Source organism: Pimephales promelas, chromosome 8 (genome assembly GCF_988280905.1).
Source record: "Pimephales promelas chromosome 8, fPimPro1.hap1.1, whole genome shotgun sequence".
Classification (NCBI taxonomy): Eukaryota; Metazoa; Chordata; class Actinopteri; order Cypriniformes; family Leuciscidae; genus Pimephales; species Pimephales promelas.
This window is the reverse complement of record NC_142776.1, coordinates 8,015,910-8,033,930: the sequence shown is the minus strand read 5'-3', so window position 1 is coordinate 8,033,930 and position 18,021 is coordinate 8,015,910. Positions and strand designations below refer to the sequence as shown.

Genomic DNA, 18,021 nt, shown 5'->3' with positions numbered 1-18,021 from the left:
AACTTGCAGGTTATTTTACAGGTTATAAAGTTTATGGTAGCTATAGGTGATCAGTTTTTCTTCTTGAATACATTTGGCCAACATATAAAAGATAAAGTGCTATGCACAGGATTTTTAAAATTATATTTTGGCCTCAACTAGACTGTAAATACCAGACTCTTCTCCACTTTTCGGATACAAAAAAAACCTTTATTCTTTATAGATTGTTTCTTTAGCAAGTTGCTTTTTAGAATACTTTTTAATACTTAATTTACTGTTTTTAGTTAATTATTTGTAAAACCCATGTGCGTGCTTAAAGGATGACCAATAAACCTTATTCAGAGCAGCTTCATGACAGAAAGTGAGGCTGTGAGGAATAGACTTACGGTGTTTCCAATGGCATCCGCTGTATAAACTCATAGATTACCGGCACTTATAATTTTCAAAAATTATTAAAAAAAAAAAGTTTTGTCAAGTGAAATTTCTTGGAAAGATATTTTTCCAGTGTTACATGAGCAGAACAATCCAAAAACACATTAAATAACAATACAACCCATCGAAGAGATGCATGTCTATCCCTCACAGCCTTGCTTTCAATTTTTTTTTCTTCTTTTTTTTTACTTTGAAAATATAATATTAAAAAAAAAAAACTCAGATGACAAAAGGTTTTTAAAAGATTGTGTACAACAAGTTTTGATCATGTTGATTAGGCTTTGTCGGGGTAAAGATGTAACATGGGTGTAGAGTTTTGGTCTTCATATGTGTGGTCAACAGTCCCCTTTGTATTTTAATTTTTGTGTTTGTGTATACGCAATGAAGACTGACAGTGGGGACGTGGACTGGAGGCGCGAGCTGTTGCATGCGGTCCGCAGTGTGTTTGACAGTGAACGGGAGTGGCTTCACTCTCAGCTTCAGGCTTTCATGACATCCAGCACTCAGACGGACCTCACCCCTTTGCTGGACGAGTTGAAGAAACTGTTTCAGAAGCAGGTGCTGAGCAGCCCAGCATGTGATGCTGTTTCCACACCATTCATATTCTCTCATCTTAATCTTGACCGATCAAGTGCTCCTGTTTTTCATTAACCTTTTCTCTTTCAGGAGGAGCAGCAGTGGAGATCTTTAGAGCAGCTGTTCAACGCGGACCGTCACAGTCTATTGGCTGAGGTGCGCAGCCTACATGCAAGCAGCCAGCAGAGTCAAGAACAGCTGCGACAACTACAGGATTCGCTTCACACTGCAAAAGAACATGGCATGGAATCGCAACATCAACTGCATAGAGATGGTAAATATTTCAGTGTCATCTATGGTCAAAAAGTGGAAAACAATTGACAGCAAATATTAAAAAAACAACAAAATCGGTCAAATTTTAACTTTGTGCAATGTTTTAGTTGAAGAACTTGAACTGCGGCTGCAAAAGGAACAGACACTGTCAAATGATCTGTGCTCCACACTGGAGGCTGAAAAGAGTAAAGGACTGGAGCAACAGAGACAATTAGAGGCAGAGCTAAAGGCTGTGTCAGTGCTGAAGGCGGAGCTAGAGGAGACCAGACTTCAGCTTCAGTCATCATACAACATTCAAGAGGAATTAAAGAGCCAAATTCACAAGCTCAGGTATGGCAAACTTGTGCATGCACCCCATTGAAAATGAATAAGTAGTATGACGTAACCTTTTTTTATATATATAAATGTTTACCTTAAGGCTGAAGCAGGAACATGATGAGGCTGAGCATCAGGCCTGTCTAGAGGCAGTGAAGAAAGAGCAGGCCAGAGTACAGGAACTGCAAGAAGACCTTCAGCAGCAGAAACTCAACAATCAACAAACAATTGAGCAAAACCACAAAAATCAGGAGGTAATGCACATTTTTGATGTACAAACCTTCTTTTGGTTGGGATTTTGATTAATCTCAGTGAATCAGTTCACCACCACCACCAACAACAACAAAAAAATCTGATTCATTCTCTGATTTGTTCAGTACATTTTCCAGTGTTGTGGCTCTCTTTGTTTTGTGTGTTGTGAATGAGCCATTGAATCACTCAACTGATTGTTGTCTGTGACTGCAGAATTAGACTTGTGCAAGCAAAATTTGTACAGGCACTGCAACAGTTCTGATATGATGTCATGCTCGCAGCATCTTTTTTCTACCCTAATGGTTGTTCAACAAACTCAGGGTTACGGGATAAGTTTCGAGTTGACCAAACCAATTAGATCTGTGGCCTGTTGCACAAAGCCGGTTTCAGTTGGGGATATTCAAATTAAATGACCCATCATACCATTGATCAGCTCTACCAAACTTGAGTGTCTTTTTTTCATGAGTAAACAAACACAGTTAAGTTGTGTTGATTGATGCTGTGAAGCAGCTTTGATAAAATCTGTATTGTGAAAAGCGCTATATAAATATATTTGACTTGACTGATTGTTTATATTGTTGTAAATTATATATAGCTCTAACTTTACAGTCCCTCCAGAAAAACGCGATTATGCGATCGCTGAATTCAATGCAAAATCAGCCAAAGTCCGCATATTTATGCGGGGGCCGCATTTTTTCGAATAAGCCGCACTTTCGCCGCATAAAATGCCGATTTCCACGCAAAATATGCGGGGCTTGCATGATTTCATAATCCTCGTATTTTCGTTGCAAAAAAAAGTCACATATATCTTCGCAGAAAGTTGAAAAATGTTGCGTTTGCTTCATACAAGAGCAGCCATTTCCTCCGGTTTCCATGGGAACGTAATGAAGTGACGCAATTACGCGACGGGATAGCTCACAGCTGAAGTTATTGCAGAGGCCAGAAAGACTCACGGAGGCGATTGACATCTCACAAATCGAACTCGTATAACTGTCTGTCACATGTTCTACCATCACATCGTTACTTAATAAACAAAATAAGACAAAAGAATAAGCATCAAACAGAAATTACCCGCACACGACATGGGGTGTTTGAGGCGCACACACTGCAGACAGTTCAGCGCGCAGCTCTTAAAGGGGCCACACCTTATTTACACTCGTTACAGTCTGAAATAAAACATTGCTGATTTTGTAATTGTGAAAGAGAGTCTATTGTGCACTTATTGTTTGAATGTCCCTATTTTTCAATCTTTTGTAATGAGATGTCTCAATTTCTAGGTTTTAAAATGAATTGCAACCTTGTCTTAAATTTGTCATCTTCATACAAATGATTTTGACTTTCCTATAAGAAAAATGTATGTTATCGATTTTTTTCTATTATTAGGAAAATTTCATATTCATCAAACTAAGTGGAGTAGCCTAACTCAAAACCCAACTTTGCTCATTTCAAAACAGCCTTTAAAATGTATTTTGAGTCTTTAAAATGTAAAAAAAAAATCGAAAAGCCCAAAAGATCTGTATCTCTGCTAAAGGAATTTAATATGTCTGTGATGCCCTCTATCTTTTTTTTTTCTTTTTTTCTTTCTTTTTTTTTTTTTCCAAATTATTGTTTCATGTTTTAGGCTACTTCTCAGATGTTATACTTATCAGAAAATGTGTAAAAGAAATGTCAAGAACTTGATATCAAACTCTGTGATTATGAAAATTTAATAAAAATAAAACAAGATGAGAAATTAAATATTCCCAGCACTTTCTATGATGTAGTATGCTTGCTACATCATAGAAAGTAATAAGAAATGACTCTTTACATTAAGGTAGTAGCCTAGTGAGAACAGGATGTTGGGGGAATCACTTTTTTTCTCTTTTTCATCAAACCGCAGTTTTTGCAAGTTCCCGCAATTTTTGCAAGTTCCCGCAATTTTTGGAAGTTTCCGCAATTTCATCGCATAAAATTGCATAAATATCCCGCATATTCCATCGCATTTTTAAAGAAAACGGGCCGCGTAATCAAGGATTTTTGCCCGCAACAATCACAAAAAAACTCCGCGTTTTTCTGGAAGGACTGACTTTATATAGCATATAGCTTACGAGAGTATAGTGCATGTATGAATATATAATTTGTTGTTAATTTAACTTTGAGTTATGTGGTGATATTGAGAATTATTTGTTTAATTTTTAATTGTTTGATGCAGTGACTATCCAAATTACTATATTGGATTGTGTATCACTGCGATGGTTAAATATCAGGGGCGTAGGAGCAATTCTGAACCTGGGGGGGACAGTCAATGCTAGGGGGTCCGAGGGTATGCCCCCCGGGAAAATTTTTTGAAAAATAAACCATTAAATGACACTTTCTGGAGAGTTTTGTGCAAAAAAATGGAGAAATTGAGTCTTGCATGATATGTGAAAAACTGCAAGGTTAAGAACATATACTTTGCATTGTTGTTGTAGTATCAACATGTATTAGGGCATTTACATTACTGTTAATCAGTCATGTACTGATTAACTCAAATAAATGGTTGATTTGATTTCCATTAACTATAAAATACTAAAAAACATAATAAATCTATCCCTTGTGGAAAGGTTGCTTGGTAGCTAAAAGTAGGTCTAGCAATTATATTTCAAGTTTTTCACACAGATCAAACACAAATATGCTGACTGAATAGATTGCTAGTTTATTTTGAGTAACGTTAGCCAGCTAGCAGTTCTCTTGGCAGTTTGCTGATAATCCGGTGTCTGAAGTAAAACGCTTAACATCTCCTGAGAAAAATACCAACCAAGTCTTTGTTATTTAATTTTAAATATTTATATATATATATATATATATTAAAATTTTTTGGGCCGTTTTTAAAAATTGAATTATGTATTTAAAAGTTGCAGAATGGATTAATTGGGAGACTCCAAAATTGGCAGAGATGGGCAGGCAATGCAAAACAAAATCTTATATTGGGAAATAGTGGGGGGGACAAAACTTGGGGACATGTCCCCCCCCCCCCCCCCACGTATAACGGCTCCTACGCCCATGTTAAATATGTATAAATGGCTGTTCAAATTGATAATTTTCCCTAACGCGTTTTGTTTTATTTATTTTTTTCTCTTCTTTTCATTTTGTTTAAACAGTCTTTGCACCAGGCTTTGAACGAGCAAGCGTCACATGTCAAGCAGCTTAACTCCGCTCTGAACCAGGAGAGCATCACATGCAGTAACCTGCGCTCTGAGCTCCAGATCGAGCAGTCTCGCTGTGAGGCCCTGATGGCCCAGGAGCGAGAGCGTACTGAACTTGCACTCTCCCGCTTGGAGGAGGAACGCTCTCGGTCGGCGGAGCTCTCGGATTCACTCTCTCGCCAGGCCCAGGAACACGCACGGCGTTTAGAGGAGGAAGCCCGCAGACAGGAAGCGGCCAGTGCCCACGACAGAAAGTTCATTCAGGACCTACGGGCACAACTAGAACACGAGAGGCGTCAGGGAGAAGACCTGGCAGCCATGTTGGAGCGTTTGCAAGGGCAGGTCCTGGAAGGAAAGCGCAGGCAAGCGGAGGAGGCCGAGCGGAAGGCACACAAGGAGCAGGAGGAAGTGAGGAGGCTCCGTGCTGCTCTGGAGGGCCTGCAGACTCAGAAGACGGAGGTCGGGCGCACTCTAGAGGCGGAGCGAGAGAGGGCCGCTCACTTACAAGTGGAGCTGGATGTGATGAAGGAAAAGATGAGAGTGGTGAAAGAGAGGGAGGAGGAGATGGAGAGGAGGAGGAGACAGGAGAAACAGGAGCAGCTGGAAAAGGAACGGCGGCAGGAACGCACCAATGAGAAACTGGTGATTAATTCTTTTCATTTATACCTGCAGGACACCCGACCCGTTATCCGACAATTAAACACTAATTTAATTCCGTACCCGACCTTTTTGACAACCGCATTAAATTAAACTGCATCAGGTAGACAAATTATTTATTTTCATGTAACACAAGTAATCAAACCAACATTAGGCATTCTCAGTTGATGCATTTAAGAAAGACACGCAGCCCAACATGGTTATGATTAAAAGAAAAAAAAAAGACGAGAACGTGCATCCATTGTGTAAACGATTTTCGATTCATTTTTCGATTTTTATGTGAGCATCACAAAGTCAGTGTTCTAAAAGTGTTTTTTTTTTTTTTTTTTTTTTTTTTTATTCTCTCAGATGGAGTTGGAGTTATTGCGTCAGAAGGATCAGCAGAGATTGAGGCAGCTGCAGCAAACGCTTTCTGACCTGGAGCAGGAAGAGAAACGGCTCACATCAGAACGCCTGCGGAGAGACACACACTCCAATGGCTTGACCTTCACCCAGAACACACTTGCAAACATCCCTCAGGTAACATTCTTCATTGCTAAATTTGGTATGGGTATCAAGTACCTGTGCGACAGACCTGTACTGTAGTATTTTAAACCCAAACCTAACCCTAAAATACTGATTCCCACAGGATTTCACTCAGATGAAAGGGTATGGCATTTATGAGTTGTATGACATTTTTAAAATAAGGAAAAATAGATTTGTGGTACTGTGTTAGTACGAAACCAACAGAGATGTTCGGCACAAATTCAGATTTCGCATGTGATTTTATTTTATTTTATTTATTTATTTATTTTTGTCATTTTAAACCAATGCAGGGGGAAAATATCAGATGGGTTCAATGAATGTGTAAATTCACTCTCTTGACTGTACGTGTTACAGTAAAACCCTGAGTACCAGACAATGGAAAGAGTATGATAGTATGATGTAGAGAATCTGGACATACACATGTAAATACATTCATGTGTATTTATAGGCTAATATAAATCTGTTCATAATATAAACTTTCATATATAAAAGTGCTAGACTAAAAGATAAATATAATTTAGTTATATTAGATGTTATCTTACTTAACCATAATCATGATTGTAACTGTCATGTTTTGCTTATTTTATACCCGTAAACAACTGCATATAAATAACCTGGGACTCGAAGACGGCCGAGCCTCAATATCTTTTCACCGCGTTTTATTTTAGTCAAACTTGCAGTACTATAGAGACGTGCATGACAGGTGGGTTCATTTCCCTGTAAACCTCTACAAAAATGTTTTCTGATCAACTACTTTTGTCTTGGTTTCAGTTTTCATTTACTAAAATACCCTTGGTCTGCTCAAAAGCATTAACAGTCATACGTTTAAAATTTAAATTGCATTTTGACGCCATATTCCTGCTGAACACTTGTCTTTGTATGAACGGGACTTTATTGCGACAGTTGTTTGTGTAAGCAAGCAAAACATGTCTGATTTTGTAATATATTTGATCCTGTGTTCCATAGGACTCTACCTCATCTAATCCCTCTCTAATGAAGCGTTTGCTGAAGGAGAACTCTGAGTTCGCGGAGTGTCTCGCTGCTCTGAGTGAGGAGAAGATCGCCCTCAAACACACCATATCCTGTCTGGAGAGAGACCTGCAAAGCTTCAGGCACCAGGAGCAGGTAATCTTAATTTATTATTAACGGTGGACCTTTTTGAACAGCAAGCAAGACAGTGCAACCAATTGCAAAATGTTTGCATGCAGAAAATTGCAGTTCATTTCTATGGGGTCATATATCTGGATATCTGAGGGAATGTGTATGTGTTAATGTTTAGTATGTCAATGTTTTGATTTTAGTTGTGTGTGCATTTCTGTGTCCGGTCAGGTGAAGTCTCCTCCTGTTACAAAGCAGTGCGTGTCATCGGAGAAACTGGCCTGGCAAAAGGAAAAGGCGGCTCTTCAGACTGCGTTGCGAAAAGCAGAAGCTGAACTGTCAAGATTTACAGCTAGCAATGAGAACAGACCTATCAATGACCTCTCAAACAACAAGGTAAATCGCTTCAACGTACTATCTGTCCCTATGAAGTAGTAGACCTGTCTCTACTTTCAATAAAAACGTCCCACACGTTACTTTACCAGTGTATTTTAATGAAAAAGCTTAGTCCATTAATTAAATAAATGTCAATTATTGAAAATATTCGTGAAATCAAAGCTGACTTTTTTTCTTTTATAAATGTGATTCTAAACCGTTGGAACTGCTTGCTTTATGAACCTGTTCCTGTAGGTACAGCGGCTCTATGAGAGATACCTGCGAGCAGAGAGTTACAGGAAGTCGCTGGTGTATCAGAAGCGCTATCTGCTGCTGCTACTGGGAGGGTTTCAAGAGTGCGAGCAGGCTACGCTTGCGCTCATAGCCCGTATGGGCGCACAGCCAACGTTAAGCCAATCGCAGGTCTCCAGACCTCTAAACCGCTTCAGAACGTCTGTCAGAGTAGTCATCGCTATCTCAAGGTAAAAAAAAAACTGTGTCTGGCAGGGTTAGTATGATGTTTGGAAAATGATTGAAAATTCACCCCATATATTTTCTAAATGCATGTGAACAGTGTATAATCAGCATGTCTTATGGTAAAACCTTATGGTGAAAAAAAAAAGTTCTGACATGCAGGACTTCTCCAATGATTTAGTCCATTTAAACCTGCAAGTTAATGTTCATCTGCAGATTTCAAAATCCCAACAACTGATGGATGGACAGAACCAAGCTTCCTTACTTCTCTACCCTTCACTTTAAAAGTTAAAGGATTAGTTCACTTTCAGAGAACTTTTGCTGATAATTTACTCACCCCCATGTCATCCAAAATGTCCATGTCTTTCTTTCTTTAGTCGAAAAGAAATTAAGGTTTTTAATGAAAACGTTCCAGGATTTTTCTCCATATAATGGACTTCAATGGGAACCAAACGGTTCAAGTTCCAAAAGAAACTTTCATTACAAACTGCAAACTTGTTCAAAGGGCTTTAAACGATTCCAGACGATAAATCGTTTTTTAAAGACGGTGTTACAGAACAGAGCAAGGTGAGCGTTTGAGCTTATAAAACTTAAACTTTGTTATTTATTTATAAAACGAGCGATCGTTTCGCTTGATAAGACCCTTATTCATCGTCTGGAATCGTTTAAAGCCCTTTGAACAAGTTTGCAGTTTGTACTTAAAGTTTCTTTTGGAACTTGAACCGTCTGGTTCCCACTGAAGTCCAAAAAATCCTGGAATGTTTTCATCAAAAAACTTAATTTCTTTTTGACTGAAGAAAGAAAGATATGGACATCTTGGATGACATGGGGGTGAGTAAATTATCAGCATAAGTTTTTTGAAAAGTGAACTAATCCTTTAAAAATGTGCTTGAAGTTTGATTATGACTCGGGAAAATTATTCCGTTTCTTATTCCTTCAATACAAGGCTTTCCTCCATTTTCCCCCAGTTATTTTTACTGAGTATTTATGTTGTACGACCGTGATATTAAAAGAACAAATTCAGTATACACCTTATTGATGATGCATCATCATACAGGCAAGCAGGTGAGCCCATAATATAAACGCAGAATGTAAATGTACAGACATAAATGTACATAAGTGTACAGACCATTTAGTAAGAAGATGTTTTATAAAGACAGTCCACTTTGTGTATACAGGCAGGAGAAAACAGTCTCGTTCGTGGTTCGATTTGTCGAGACTGTTTTCCAAAGATGGCTCCTGCTGTGTATACACGAAGTGGACTCTATAAAGTATCTTCTTATTAAATGGTCCGTACACTTACAAAGTTCTCAATGCTTCGTTTTGCACATGGACCCTCATTATGTTACTGTGTTAGTGTGGGGGTATTTTGAGCTTTGTTAGTGGTATAAACTAGCGATTTCTTTTTACTTGATAAATGCCCCCATTACTAGCGTATACGATAAACAGTTTTTAGAGATAAAACTCTTTACATTCGATTATCATGAAACCAAATCTCAGAGAACGGTCGACTAGGTACCAATGTTTTATTAGACCAAAGTTTCATTTTGCGCCGGAGTTCTCCTTTTAACCATTTAACATGTTGTTCATATTCTGGGCTCATCTGTATGTCGTGTATCATCAATAAGGTGTATACTCAATTTGATCTTTTAATAAGACTGTTATTATGTTCTTGTTTTGTTTTTCATGTTAAAGGGGTTGGTTCACCCAAAAATGTACATTATCATCATTTACCTCATGTGGTTTCAAATTCAAACCATGAAGAATGCTTTCGTTCATCTTCGAAACACAAATGAAGATATTTCTAATGAAATGTGAGCGATTTCGTCCCCTCCATTGACAGTATAAGCAACTAACACTTTGTCGCTTCAAAAAGTTCATAAAGAGACAAAATGCTCAATTCATATGGATTAGTTTTACAATCTTTCAATAAACTTTGTGAAGCATCAAAGGGGTAGTTGTGCAGACTGTCAATGTAAGGACCGAAATCGATCAGATTTCATTAAAAATATTAGAATTTGTATTCCAGAGATGAACGAAAGACTTACGAGTTTGGAACAACATGAGGGTGAGTAGTTAATGTATATTTTTGCTCTTGGGTGAACTATGACTGTAAGCGTTTTAGAATGTTCTGGAGTTTTTAGTGATTGAAATACTTATGCAGGTGCTGTTTATGGATCACAAATGTGCAAAACCTTTTGGTTTTGAGAGGTGATTAAATATTTGTTGCTTGCAACAGATTGGTAAAATTGGCAATTTTGTGGATCTCTTGCCTCTGTGCAAGTCACGTGACTGAAAACTATGAATTGGTGATTTTACTTATTTTCTTACCACCTTTTTTTAGACTGAAGTTCCTGACTAGGAAATGGCAAAGAGCTACAAAGAAAATCTCAGGCAGTGCCACCGTTAACGGGCATGGAACAGGACCAAGCACAGGTCAGCTGTAACATGACTCACTTGTTCAGCTGGAGTATTTAAGAAGCTTGATTTGGATCATTAGTCATTCATGTACCGCCTTTCCTTCTCTCTTAGTTCCTGCTCTGAGGACTGAAGTGCTGAGGCCGCAGCAGACTGGAGTTGCGTTCAACTCTCCACCCAGCCGTGATCATTTCTTCACTCAAAGGGGTGTGGTCTCGTCTCTTGTGCCACCTATCAAATCACCCTTCAGGCTGAATAATAGGTGACGTTTCTTACTACACAATAGTGTCGATCTAGTCTGATGTCGTCATATTCAGATTTTAGTCCGAATGCAAGTCTGATACTGCTCCATTGGGCTGTGTTTATGAGGCGTGTTTCAACCGAACCAGAAAAAAAATATGAAAAAATGCCTCTGCATTCAATTGGATCGTAAAATGCCTTGATTGCGGTTTTCTGTTCCTGTTTTATAATGAATGCGCTGTCTACATCTTCTATAACAGACGCGATGGCTGAATCTACACGTCTAAATTCTCCAGCGGCAGCCATTCTTTGTTGTAATCTAATTCAACCCATGCGCTCTTTGGTGACGTGGATGATTACGATACTGTTGATCATCTGTCCATCATCGTATAAAGTCCGCCCTGACAATTTGATTGGTCCGAACACAGCTTTGGTTCGGCATACTTGCTTCACAACGGATCAAGTCCAGACCGAACTTTCCGAACTTTTGCTAAGTTCGGCTGGCATCCAGGCTGGTGTTGATCAACACTGAAAGAAAAATCGTGTAAACAATTTTCACTCAGATATTGCTTGTAAATTTGAACAAATATTTACAAAGAAACGGCACATAACATTGAACTGAATTGAACGAAACAGAATTTTCTTGTAAAACATACTCTTGTCTGTTTAATTTGTAGATTGTTTTTCTTTCTAATAAGCAAATATATTTAGTAACTTAACTTCTCTCCTATTCTCTTTCACCAAGAATGTACACAAGTTCTGTGCCAGGACCAGCTGAACACTCCTTCAGCTCTTCCCAAGATCAGGAACGTTCCCTCACGGAGTATATTCAACATCTGGAGACTGTCCAGCACCGTCTGGGAGCCGCTCACCCAGGTAGGATGAAGCCAGTGGAAATTTACCTAAATTTAATGCTGTAAAAAAACAAAAGCTGGCTGCAAGCTTTTAACCCTAATTCCGTATTCTGGGCAAATGTGGCCAAAATAGTTTTGATTTATTTTTAAAAAATACTTCCCTTGATCTGAGTGGTACAAGACTTGGCTACTTTTCCTAAGTTTGCCTCCTGAACACACACTTGTTTTTGGACTCAATTCTACAATGTTAAGTGGGTGAAAAAAAACTCCTTAATCTTGTATTTGGGTCAAAAATGGGCACCCATAGAAATGAATGGGAAAAATTCTAAGACCATTCTAAAATAAGCCAAAATAAGCCACCAGGTGACAGCAAAGTCATTTCATCTTTAGGTTTTAGCTCTAAGAACTGAATGGAGGGTGATATTTTAATGTAGTAAAAAAAAATGATAATAATAAAACTACATGGTAATTAATTTACATTGAAAATATGGTACTTTTTGAAGTAAATAAATTCAAAAATACCCCCAAAATAAAAATAAGCACCATAAATGGATAGACAAAACTTTATCGAAGACAGTGATATAATATTTATAATAATTAAAAATTAGGATCACACCTGAGTCCTCTGTTCCCACATTTTTGTCCACAATTACAGGATTACAGGCTATAAAGTGAATACGGTTTGAGGGTTAAACAGTATATACATTTTGAATTATGTATTTATTGGCTGTGTGAAACCGGAATATTTCAGAAGATATAAAATATTGCACTGACCCCCTCATTATTGAATTGTGGTCTTGCATTCACATTGTAGTGGAATTGACGTACAAACAAACTTGAAGCTTATTTTTGAAACTGATTACACAAGATGGTTAGTATTTTTGTTTGACTGTAATCCCTTTAAACACTGAAGGTAAAGGGATCAAAAACTTTAATGAAATAATGGCCATTTGTGACTTCTGACCTTACCATCTTACAGTCCCCAGAGCAGACAGGAGGCATAGCCTCCCTGATACCATGAGCTTTCGGCAGAAGTGGTTTCTAGAAAATAGAACCTGGCTGTATTTGAGTTGTTTGGCACCGGGGTCCATGCGGCCTTTAGGTGAGTGACTGTCTGGCCTGATTTCCATGTCACCCAGTCAACGGAGTTCAAAAGACAAATTCACCCTCTTGTGTGATCAGTCACGTTCTGGATATTCTTGTTTCACGGAGGTGTGCATGCCTGTTCGTCTGCACGTATACTCCCTTGTGCTGCGGTTGGCGGGTTAGGCATATGCAGGGCTGATGTCATTTCTATTCATGTTTTTCAGGTTCACCACCAATGATTCCATATGCCAGAAAATCTGACCGATGAATGAAGAAATCTGATCACATGTGCCAGTCTGTTTAAATTACTAATGTTTTTTTGTTGTTGTCATACATTTTCATTTTAGCTAAAACAATGTCACCAATAACGTGTTATTTTTTTTGCAACCAGTGCTATTTAGTTGTTTTTTCACTTTTGTAAACAATTTTGATTGGTCTGTAAATGTTCAGTTTATATTTTTTTATTTACATGTTGTCCACTGAAAGCATTTAAGACTTTTGCACTTGAATTTGTGATTTTTAATGGATGTCACGGTTTAAATGCACATGGTTGGACATTTTTTGTAAAATGTTTTATGTAGCTTTTTTATGGACAGTATTTCTATAAAAATCAATAAATATTTTAGTCTAAATTGCGATTTGTGTCATTTCTATTAAAATACTTGGAGTAGCTCTTCTAAAGTTACATCATTATTCTTCATTGTACTAAATTTAATGCATGCTTTACATTTTAACCCTCTGTTGGACCTCTTAGTAACAAACACTTAACTTTGCAAGCATATGATGCATATAAAATGGTTAATAATGAAAGGAAAACTGAGTAAACCAATGAGAAGCGATTTTTTTTTTTTTACACTAAGTAATGAAGCCGGTTTTACGCGTTCGTTTTTTAGTTATAATGATGAGGAGGACTGATTAATGCAAGTTGGCACAATACACAAATGTCTCGCGTGTCTGTACTAATTCTCTCCAATTACAATGAAAAATAATTTGTTATTTTACTCTAATGGGCTCGGCGGTAATTCCGGTGAAGATGTAAGGATGCTCGATAACTTCCGCCGATCGTAGAGTCCAATGCAATACCCAGAATTTATATTGAATTTTATACTCCATGGTTATACTAGAGAGACGTTAGTCACAAAAACAGATAAAACCACCCCTTGTTGTGTTTATGCTTCTTTTTAAAATTATATTAAATAAACATAACTATATATAAAATTACATCTGAACGTATGTACGTTTTGTTTCAAAGATGGGAGGACAGTAAATTTTGAAGACTCTGGCTGCGTCCAAAACCGCATACTCAATGAGTAGGTACTTAATTTCAATAAGTACTTACTCAACGAGCGCTAAAAGAGTAGGTACTTTATAGCCAAATCTCGTTGAGTATGAATGAGAACCGGACATCTGCCATGTTGACGTTATCATGTGACCTACTACGACGTGTTATCATCATATCACAAGCGCAAAGAAATGAACAGCGACACGTTTAATTCTTCTATCTATAAATATCTTGACATTGATGAAACTTTCTCATTTTGTTGTGGTATTGTTGAAGAAACAGCTGATATTTTTTTTATTAAGAAACCCCCAAATCGTCACCTCTTGAATATATGTTGTTAATTTCTTTATTTTATACCCAAAACGTTTCTCCTTTAAGTTTTCCTCCTTTTCTTGATGAATTTACCTCGTTTCATCCCTCAGACATATAACAAAACAACAACATTTTTCATGTATTATGAAGAACTATTTAAAGATATTTAGCCTTGTTATTGTTCCTTTTTCCTGTATTATGATGTAAACAAACCAATGATCTTTATGTTTTCTGTTTTGTCATTATGACTATTATGGTATCTTGATCTTGTATGTAATACGTTTATAAGTTTAAATTATGAGTGACAGGTGTACTAACACTTCATAACATCAGTGACTCGACAGCACAACCTAGAACAGTTTTCCTATGCGTTTGTAATGTCTGCACAAAGGAGACGGGCAGCTGCTCGAAGATCTCTTTTGGAGAAAACTGTTGATTTTATACTCGAAAAATGTAAGTATCACTCCTTAAAAATTAATATTACCTCAGAATGAATTGCATTGTTAGCCCACCCCAAAACTTAAACAAAATAATAATATTAAATGCTGACCAATACTTAATTATATAACTTTTTTATATACTAAAAATATAATTTAATATAACAAGCAAAATGTAATTTGTTTTGTCATATGACAGTTATGCATGAATAAATTTATATTCATAAATGCAGTGAAACATCTCAATTATCAGTCAATCGATGAATTAATGGATACATTAAATAATTCAATTTTATATACTGACAACAATAATAAAAATGAATAAATGAGTAAAAGAACAAATAAAAGTAACCATCACAATAAACAAATGCATTATACAAGTCAACAACACATGAAACAAAGCTTTATTCAAACTACAAACATGTATTTACAGGGCTGAACACCATAACCTACTGCCGACTCAACACAGCGGTTCCCATTCTGCGGCTTTATTCTGATGAATTCACCAGAGGGGACTGTGCCTTTGTCCCGGAGCTTGTTGCTGCGCTGCGCTTCACAATCTGAGGCAATAAGGGCAGGTGGAGAGATAGAGGGTCTTGTAAGGGCAGGTGGACAGATGGAGCGTCTCATCCATGGCACCACTTCCAGGATGCAGCTCTAGGCTCCTCATCCTCAGTGCTCACACCAGTCTGCAGACATTTCAGATCCTACAAAAATGCACAAACATTATACAAAAGCAGTAATTTTAACACAATGTCATTTGATTTATGTATTAAAAATAACCTTACTTTATATTTGAGTAAAATCCCTAAAACAAATGCTGCCATCATCTTTCCTTGCAGGTCCTGCTCCACCACAAAAGCTATGCAGCAAATGCACAGAAATCAAGAATCAGAAAAGTGTTGTAATTTCTCGACTTGAAATTTGTACAATAATTCAAATAAACTACAATTTAAGATTGAATAGATTTTGTTATCCATTTCTGTAGTATACTCACTCAGAGCCTTTCATGACAGCATTCAGCATCATGAGCCTCTCTCCAGCAGATAAACACACGCGTGTTCTTCTGTCCCTGTAACATACAGACAAGATTCACATTACGAGTTCAACACTGAATTTACATGCTGAGGTTGATGTGTTAACTCACTTTTAATCCAACTTAAATGTTCCTCAATATATCAACACTAATAAGGGACAAATTAAATATAACATATTTAGTTACTTTATAGATTTGTTTATTTACCTTATTTACAGTACATTTGTCTAATGTAAGTAGTGTTGACAACAGTGAATTATCCTTCATATTAATAGCACACATAACGTTACATCACTCAGATGTATTTTTCATGTTGGGATGTGCTCATCTGCAATACTTAAACAATATTTTCATTTCAGATGTAAATAGACATTTTAAATAAGCGTATTTAAGATGTAACGTTATATGGTTATGTAAATCCATTTTAGAAACTTACGTGTAGCGTACTTACTGGAGCTCCCCAGTTTAACTAACTAATAAAACATGTGTTTACAGCAAAATCACAACTATACTATACTGTCTAAGTCCTTTAGACCTTCAACAGTTAAAACGTTTACTCTATAGTAGTTTAACACATACGATTTAAACACAAGAAACCGTGTTTACTCACATTTGAAAACCCCTGCTGATCTCCGATGTTGATAATGACGTATGCTCTCCCGTGGCCTCCTGGGATAGAAGAGTATCAATCGGATGAACACTCAAAAATCGGGGCGAAAGCAGGAGATCATCCGGGAACTTCTCGCCTACTCTTTTATGAGTACTGAGGTTTCGGACATACTACTCCTTTCAAATACTGTTTTCCCCTACTATATAGTACGAAAGTAGGAATATTCGGACGTACTATAAGTATACGTATGCCCTAATCTCGCGATAATTAGTACGTCACTCTGGTAATTCTCGCCTACTCTTTTATGGATACTAAGGATTTGGACATACTTATTCGCTCGCCTACTGCTTTTTCCATACTATATAGTAGGGAAGTATGCGGTTTTGGACGCAGCCTCTCTGTTTTCCGTTTTCCTCCGCTTTAATCTACACAACCGGAAATGGACGAGCATCCTTGCGTCAAAATCATTACTATTGGTCAACCTTTACGTCTGTCTGTGCCGGGTTTTGCAAATATTAACCAATGAAAAGTATGTAAAAGAGTTTGAGACTAAACCTTGCAACTCCATTGGATCCGCAAACTGTCAGTCAAAACCTCAAAACTCCGCCCTGCTTCTGTGCCGCACGGAGTTCGGACGTCTCTGCTTGTTTACAATGTAAAGGTAAACGAAAAACTGATTTTTTGAAGCAAAAAATCTGAGCACCCACATACATAACATAGCTTTACACACTTTATAACCTGTAAGTTGATGAAAGAGTAATGCGATGCACTTGCAGCCTCTGATGCGACCGTTCTAATGACGAACAAAACACTATAACGTCGATGCCAAAAGACTGTAACGTTAGCGGTAGATAGGTGTCTATGGCTGCGTGCATCCTATTAGGTAAACTGTAGGTGGAAGCAGATCACTTTAGGTCATCTATTCAAAATGGGTCCTATTGTGGCCTTTTACGAAATCTTGATTTTGTTTTAGAGGTGTACTAGAATAAGTTTCCATGCCTGATTGTTCACAAAATTATTACAGCTCCTCTATCCACATTCTGGTTGAGCCATACACCTAAAATAATAATAATAATAAAATTTAAAATAGGGATGATTCCCTATAAAATAGGGATGATTGCATCGTTTTCGATGAAGCCCCTCCTTCCGAAATAAGAAATGTGCTGTGATTGGCCCAGCTGGCCCAGTGTGCGTTGATTGGCAGCGCTTAGCGCGTGTTCGGGAAATGTTACGCTCCTTCATAACCGCGATCTCTACTCAAATGTCACTTGTCTGTTGCCTGTGTATCTGTAGCGAAGTAAACAAACAAATTAGTAATAAAATTAAAAGTGATAGCTGACCATTCTCCATAATGCGTCATTATTTACGTAATCGTCGCGTTACCAAGGCAACGACTGATGTGTTTGTATACATTCTAAAGATCTGCCGCGACTCTGACACACGGAAACCGCAACCCTTCCAGCTGGCCCAGATCGGCACGGAATGAGAACCGTTCGGCCTGACGGTGGAAACGGCTAATGTTAACGAGCAAGAGGATAGATTGATAGTCCAAGTGAACAAGATAGGCATAATGCATAGATAGATAGATAGATAGATAGATAGATAGATAGATAGATAGATAGATAG

At 37.6% G+C, this 18,021-nt stretch overlaps 1 protein-coding gene and 1 long non-coding RNA gene across 6 annotated transcripts in view; one reads left to right on the top strand and one right to left on the bottom strand.

Annotated features, from left to right (window-relative positions):
* The window catches only part of pcnt (pericentrin), a 53,399-nt gene extending 40,049 nt beyond the window's left edge, over nucleotides 1-13,350 (top strand). For 3 of the 5 annotated variants that reach the window (XM_089133843.1, XM_089133842.1, XM_089133841.1), the window contains 13 exons: nucleotides 799-969; nucleotides 1,078-1,261; nucleotides 1,368-1,590; nucleotides 1,679-1,829; nucleotides 4,947-5,633; nucleotides 5,997-6,167; nucleotides 7,140-7,298; nucleotides 7,503-7,667; nucleotides 7,902-8,128; nucleotides 10,465-10,556; nucleotides 10,653-10,800; nucleotides 11,524-11,654; nucleotides 12,612-12,916. In XM_089133843.1, the coding sequence (XP_088989969.1) occupies nucleotides 799-969; nucleotides 1,078-1,261; nucleotides 1,368-1,590; nucleotides 1,679-1,829; nucleotides 4,947-5,633; nucleotides 5,997-6,167; nucleotides 7,140-7,298; nucleotides 7,503-7,667; nucleotides 7,902-8,128; nucleotides 10,465-10,556; nucleotides 10,653-10,800; nucleotides 11,524-11,654; nucleotides 12,612-12,742 (2,640 nt within the window). In that variant the 3' untranslated portion in view covers nucleotides 12,743-12,916. Of the gene's footprint in view, nucleotides 1-798; nucleotides 970-1,077; nucleotides 1,262-1,367; nucleotides 1,591-1,678; nucleotides 1,830-4,946; nucleotides 5,634-5,996; nucleotides 6,168-7,139; nucleotides 7,299-7,502; nucleotides 7,668-7,901; nucleotides 8,129-10,464; nucleotides 10,557-10,652; nucleotides 10,801-11,523; nucleotides 11,655-12,611; nucleotides 12,917-12,942 lie in introns of those variants that run through there. The other 2 variants (XM_089133844.1, XM_039689463.2) reach the window with 1 other exon arrangement.
* A 1,785-nt stretch (nucleotides 13,351-15,135) lies between these two features.
* On the bottom strand, nucleotides 15,136-16,772 carry LOC120464868 (uncharacterized). Its single transcript, XR_016169452.1, has 4 exons — nucleotides 16,396-16,772; nucleotides 15,747-15,821; nucleotides 15,538-15,611; nucleotides 15,136-15,456 (listed from the first exon to the last, which is right to left on the bottom strand). It is a non-coding gene; the product is annotated as an uncharacterized LOC120464868 (long non-coding RNA).
* Between the last annotated feature and the right edge of the window lie 1,249 nt (nucleotides 16,773-18,021).